Below are 6459 nucleotides of genomic sequence, written 5' to 3'. Positions count from 1 at the left end.
TCTATTTCATTTTCCGCCAATGTGAGCATTAGGACACTGGCTCAACTGGTAGAACAATCGATCAAATTGGTGCATGTTTGTGGATACACATCACCTTTTTCCAAATGGACACGTCCCATTGCGCGCAATAGCATGTTGCTAGTAGGTCAGGCCAGTTATTTGAGCAATTATTCATGGAAAGCCTATGAAATGATGGTAACCTAGTTACCCCAAACAACCCCATTCACACTTTCCCAGGTTTTATTTTTGTTCCATTCTGTTTCTAAATAAACAAGTTCTGATGCGCCACCCGGCTGGGTGGCCCCTGTTCCATGTATAGAACGGCCCCCACCCCTCTCCGCGGGCTGTCCAATCCCTTCCCAGGAGATAGTTTGACGAGGAGGCTGAGTAAAATAGTCTCATATATATACGCCCAGACGCCTCCTTCCTCCTCCGAGTCTCCTCCAAGTTGTACACCTCTTGTGTCCGTCTTTCCTTGACAGTCGCCTGTCTGTAGACTAATTAAACAATTACAATGGCACCCAAGAAGGACGCTAAGCCAGCAGCTAAGGCACCCGCAAAGGCCGCGGCCCCCGCACCCGCTCCTGCGCCCGCACCAGCACCCGCACCCGAGCCCGAGGTGCCCGCAGCCGCACCTGCAGTTGACCTGACCGCCGTCAAGGTAGGCTACGCATCTCCTATTCTCGCCTAATTGACAAAGACAAGCTCTATTTTTTCCTGCAGTGTATAGTGTCTTTATAGCCTACATATGGAAGATTTGAACAGTTCATCATTTGTAGCATAATAGTAGGCTAGACTAAAATCATTCCCACACAGATCTCATAGCCTAACTGTTTAGGAGACCTTGTTTGAGAGAAGGTGTGCTCTTTAGACGTTCAAGTCTGCTGTTAGCCTGTTTCAGTCATAAGGGGTCACGCTGTGATTCTGGAAAACTTTAAATATATTGACATAGTTTAGGCCTAATGTACGGGCCAAAATGAGACAGCTGCTATTCGATGTAGGTCCACAGTATTTCCCCTTTTAATAGTATATCGCAATTTGTACATGGCACTGTCATGTCTTAGCACTGTCCTGTCCTGCATCCTGTCCTATGTCGCCTGCAACGGCGTATGCCTTAATCCTAGTCAGATTCCTAGTAGCCGATGTGTGAACCATACACATGGCTAAAAACAGATCTTGAATCTTGAATCTCGAATCTTGAAAACTGCGCAACCGAAAGGGTCCCGAAAGACCGCGTTAGAGCATCAGGACCACGGATAGCTCCTGGAGCGCTGTCTACCTAAGCCACACCCCTCAGCTGCCCGGATTGGCCAGTATAGTCGTGACAGATATGAAATGTCAGTGCAGTATGTCTCCAAATGTGGAGATGTTAAAAATCTAAAGATGGACCCCTGAGGATCGAGTAGACCAACCATCGTAGATGAAGGTCTAGCTGTGCGACTAATTATAGGCGAGGGGAAGAGAATAGACCTGTTACGTCAATGGACATCGATTAGGCTTCAAAGATGTAGGCCCATGGTTGTATTGATGGTTTCAATTGTTAAGCTGCAATAATAAACTTGGCAGTCCAGAAATATGTTGAAATGCGATTGCCATAAGTGTAGGCTATGCAGTAGGCCTATGAGTGAAGTGTGAATAAAGTAAGAATAAAACAAAGTAGAAGATTATAATGTCGTTGATTTCTCCAAGAGCAAAGAAGTCCGATATGAAATGCAGCCTAGACCTCATCCAAAAACATTCAGTTCCTACATGGAGCTCGATATGGATGCATAATGTAGACATGCACCACAAAACCATGTCCCATTCTCATTGAAGGTGCAATGAGACCATGTTGTTAAATGCACTTTAAACTTAAATACACTTACTGGGCTGATGTGTGGATCCTGGACATTAGAATGAGAGTCCGGGAGAAGGAGGACTTGCTGGCTTCATTCTAACTGCTGCTAGGGCCCCCGGTTCTAATGGCTTGTCCTCTGTCGCCCCCTACAGCTCGACTTCTCAGCTGACCAGATGGAAGGTGAGTAAACTGGGCCGGTTTTTCACTTGTTGGGATTTTTAATGGTTATTCTCCATCTCTAGTGCAGTTTAGCTCGGGACTATGTTTAAAACATGTTTTATGACTAGGCCGAAAATGACTGTGGCCTATAGCATACACTGTATGACCTTTTAGCATACACGTAAGATGTGACATGATGACAGGTCGTGCGAAATAGATTTCAATGAGCTTAAACAATATTAAACAGAGGTTAAATAAATCAACAATAGCCTATTTATTTAAAGTAAAGTGAGGATATGAGATACCCCTTTGCCACTATGTGTAGTATTACTATTAGGCACACACACACACACACACACACACACACACACACACACACACACACACACACACACACACACACACACACGAGAAAAAAGGGCTATTCAAATACGAATGGTGTTAGTAATTGATATAGGCCATCTTAAATTGCTTAATGTAAATTGCAAACGCACAGTTGTAAACCTAATTAGCCCACTCCTTTCATCCTCTAGGCTGTTAAAGCCATGCGATTAAACCCATCCGCTTCCTGCTCGTTATATGAAGGAATGCGCTCAGGGCCCCTCCAGTCCTCACGGCTGGAACCGGTTCCGCTGCGGTCAGCAGTCCCCAGGTTTACTCGGTTCAATCCCAGACAGCCTTGCCTTTTAAAGGAGCGGCTCATATTTCTGGCTGCGTGTCGAATCCCAAGCTCGTCACCTGACAGCCCCGTCCTAGGAGGGCCATGTGAGAGAGACAGCTGGCGGTTGGCTAGACAGCGCACGGAAATCACATAGCCTACGGGCTTTTAATCTGTCAGCGGATCACTTTCAATTAAGACCCTCGCAAAGCCCATGGAAATGTCTGCCTCTTGTTATATCGCCAGAACCGTCTCTCCATGCGCATGCGCATCTAGTTTGAGTTAATATGGAGTTGAGGAATAGGCTAAAATGTCGTCTCTCTCACCTCTGACTGATTAAAGTGTTTCCAAATGAATATTGGATTTGTCTAATGAAGACAGCCACCCAGTACACAGCCTACAGTAGCTATGTTGGAACTGGAACGATAAAGCCGTCTCACACAGCAAACTATCATCATTACTATCATACAACATTACTATCAACAACAAAATGGTCCTCACAGGAAGCTTCCTTTTACCATTAGGCCTAGATATGAGGAGATGAGGGTTGCATGCTTGCTTCATGGACCTCTTGCTCTGTTACGCTGAGAAGGTAGGTTGTCCTGGCAGTTGGTCCCATGGTAATCTAGGGGTAACCAGGTTCCTGTCTTCTCTCACCCCCCCGACAGACTACAGAGAGGCTTTCGGCCTCTTCGACAGGGTGGGCGACAGCAAGGTGGCTTTCAACCAGATCGCTGACATCATGCGTGCCCTGGGTCAGAACCCCACCAACAAGGAGGTCAAGCTCATCCTGGGAAACCCCACCGATGATGGTAAGAGAGGGGACATCTACTCACACACACACACACACACACACACACACACACGGTACTGTATATGCACTCATTCACATGCACGCACACGTGCACACACACCCCCCCACCACACACACACACACCCACACACACACTGACCCTTTGTTTATTCTCCACTGACTAGATACCTTACATACCAAAGCTGCCTCTGGTGAAATGAATAAATGTCACTCTATAAGTGACAAGTGACAAGTCCTTGGTATTTGTCCTAGCCCTTTATAGCACATTTCAGCAATTCTCATGACGGACAGCTTCAAAGCTTTTAAGACTCAGAAAAAAAAGCAAGAAGCTGCATTCTTTAAATCATTTAAATTGCAACTTTTGAAGGTTGCCAAGATTGTCGCTGTTTTACACCTGAATTACGCACAGCAAATGTACCCGTTTGATAGGGCTACTTGTGTTCTTATAGAAACGTTTAGGTTATTTTCCGTGGAATAGCTGTGTTGTTTTCCAGGTTTTGCATGGATTGATGACTCTCCACCTCTCTCACTTGTCCCGCTCAGATATGGGCAGCAAGAGAGTGGACTTCGATGGGTTCCTGCCCATGCTGCAGACCATCATCAACAGCCCCAACAAGGGAACGCTTGATGACTACGTTGAGGGTCTGCGCGTCTTCGACAAGGAGGGCAACGGCACAGTGATGGGCGCCGAGCTGCGCATTGTCCTGTCCACACTGGGTGGGTGGCTCGGTTGATGTGATGTGTGTGTACAGTGTGTGTGTGTATGCTTGTGTATGTGTGTGTGTACAGCATGTGTGTGCCTGTGTGTGGGGGGGAATGTGTGTGCTGTACGTGTGTGCCTGTGTGTGTGTTTATGTATGTGTGACTCTGTGTGTGTCTGTGTATGGATGTGTGTGTGTATGTGTGTGTACATGTATGCGTGTATGTGTGAATATGAGTGTGTATGTGTGTACGTGAGCGTGTGTATGTGTGCCCGCACCGCAGTACAGTAGATGAGTGTGTGACCCCCCCACCTCTTCCTCTCCAGGCGAGAAGATGACCGAGGCAGAGATTGACGCCCTCATGCAAGGTCAGGAGGACGAGAACGGAAGCATCAACTACGAGGGTGAGTCCAGATCCACCTCATCAATCAATCAATCAATCAAAGCTTTATTTGTATAGCGCATTTCATACCCAGAGGCAACACAATGCGCTTTACAGAGAACAAGGGGGGTGGGCATACGACCCACCCCTACATATTCCAGAGGGAAGCAAAAAAACAGTAATCCCCCGGGGGCCAGATAAGTGAGCTGTAAAAACTGTTCCCTGACCCCTCTCAACAAGGCGATCGAGCAAGCTCCTGGAGTATGTTTGTCTACCGGCTAAGAACATTTATAGAGCAATAAATAACATTAATTACATTTTCAGAGTAAGAGAGGCTAATAACATCATAGGAGAGAAAGGAAACTCATCCTTTCACCCAAATCATTATTCCCTCGCGCCGTCGACGTCAAAGAATCACAAGCACACGTTGGATTTTAACCTGGCTTTTCTGTGAACCAAATGGTCTGGAAGTATCACTTATCACCCTCTCTCTCCTCTCTCTCCTCCCCCTCTCCTCCCATGCCGCCTGGCCACGCCCACAGCCTTCGTCAAGCACATCATGTCTGTTTAAAGAACCTCCTGTTTGCCGTGAGGAAACGTTGGTGTAACTGCAGACCCCATGGTGTCACGACATCCACTCACTGTTTCCGAAAACCATCGGAGAAACAGCGGGAAAAAAGGACTATGAGATGTCATTGCTAAACCCTACTTTTTTTCTTTTTTTTCTTCATCGTTTCGTGTTTTTTTTTTTTTTTCCTGTTCTTCGTCCGTCGTCCGACGCCGTCCTCTCTCCTCCAGTGGAACTCATCCTTTTTTCCAGCCGACTCTCTTCATCCGGAGGCCCCGCCCGAAACTTGTCGCGGGGTGTGCCGGGCCCCTCCACAGTGGAACAGTGAGGGGGAGGGGTAACTCCAGCGGCCCCTCCCGCCCCCGACCATCCAGATCATTGGGCCAGTCCAGTAACGGTGACTGGTTTAGCTCAAGACTGGCTGTCAAAACTCCACCCTGTCCCCTAAGTCTTAACTTATTAATCTCCCTCTGACATTTCACAATAAACTTTCCACAAACGCCCAACTCTGCTCAGAGTCTCATTCTTTGCTCTTGCTTGTTAGTTTGCAAAGTAGACAAAAGTAATCGATCGCCTTGTATGAGCGGACTGGGGTGTGTTACCGTAAAGCATGTACTACAGTGCTTGTGCTAACATGCTGTGTTATCATGAACAAGCACCATCAAACAGCAAACAGGCAAAGCTCACCACTGACACACTGATCAGACATGTAGACTCATGTATCGTGTTTTTCTGTCTTTTTATTGTCATTAACCGTTAAGAGCATTTTGTTATCAGTATCATATCAACAGGAGCAAAACTGCGTACATCTACTTGACATTTTAAATACATTTACAGTTGCTGTAGGATAGGGGGGAGGGGGGGGGGGGGCGGGGCCGAAAATCACGGAAGCAAACTAACGTCTGGGATATCAGGAATAATACCACAACATGGCAACCGAAAAAATATAGCGGCACACTTTATCAAACAGATGCAACATGATCGACTTTCCTTTATTTATTATTTTAAGGTTGTTCTTTTATGAAATGTTCTTTTTATGATTTTTTTTTTCTGTCTTTGTTCGCCCTCAGTGTCAAAGTCGTGACAGCTTAGACACGGGGCGCAGTGACACAGTAACACTGTCCACAATAGCTGCTGCCTACTGTAAGCTGGATCTTACACGATCATTAGAGCTTCATCCACAACATGGTTCAGACAACTGCGAGCCCTCGTGGGGGTGTGTGTTCAGCCTGGTCTAGGACGGTCAGGGCTGGTTTCCACAGGTCACTTCTCCGTCAGGTGTCAAGCTGAGGTCAGTGACTCAATCCTACCTCCAGTACAGTGCTGTATGTATGAACCTG

The 6459-nt window shown here is 46.7% G+C and overlaps 1 protein-coding gene across 1 annotated transcript; it reads left to right on the top strand.

The window, feature by feature from the left end:
* Positions 1-514: 514 nt before the first annotated feature.
* Positions 515-5122, top strand: myl1 (myosin, light chain 1, alkali; skeletal, fast; the record flags this gene model as incomplete). The annotated part of the gene is made up of 6 exons (XM_084451781.1): positions 515-661; positions 1990-2017; positions 3323-3466; positions 4012-4185; positions 4496-4573; positions 5094-5122. 6 exons carry the CDS (start codon positions 515-517, stop codon positions 5120-5122), a joined length of 600 nt encoding a protein of 199 aa, XP_084307907.1.
* Between the last annotated feature and the right edge of the window lie 1337 nt (positions 5123-6459).

This window comes from Borostomias antarcticus (assembly GCF_949987555.1).
Source record: "Borostomias antarcticus genome assembly, chromosome: 17".
NCBI classification, from domain to species: Eukaryota; Metazoa; Chordata; class Actinopteri; order Stomiiformes; family Stomiidae; genus Borostomias; species Borostomias antarcticus.
Note: the sequence above shows the minus strand (reverse complement) of the source record. Positions and strands in the feature narration are given on the sequence as shown.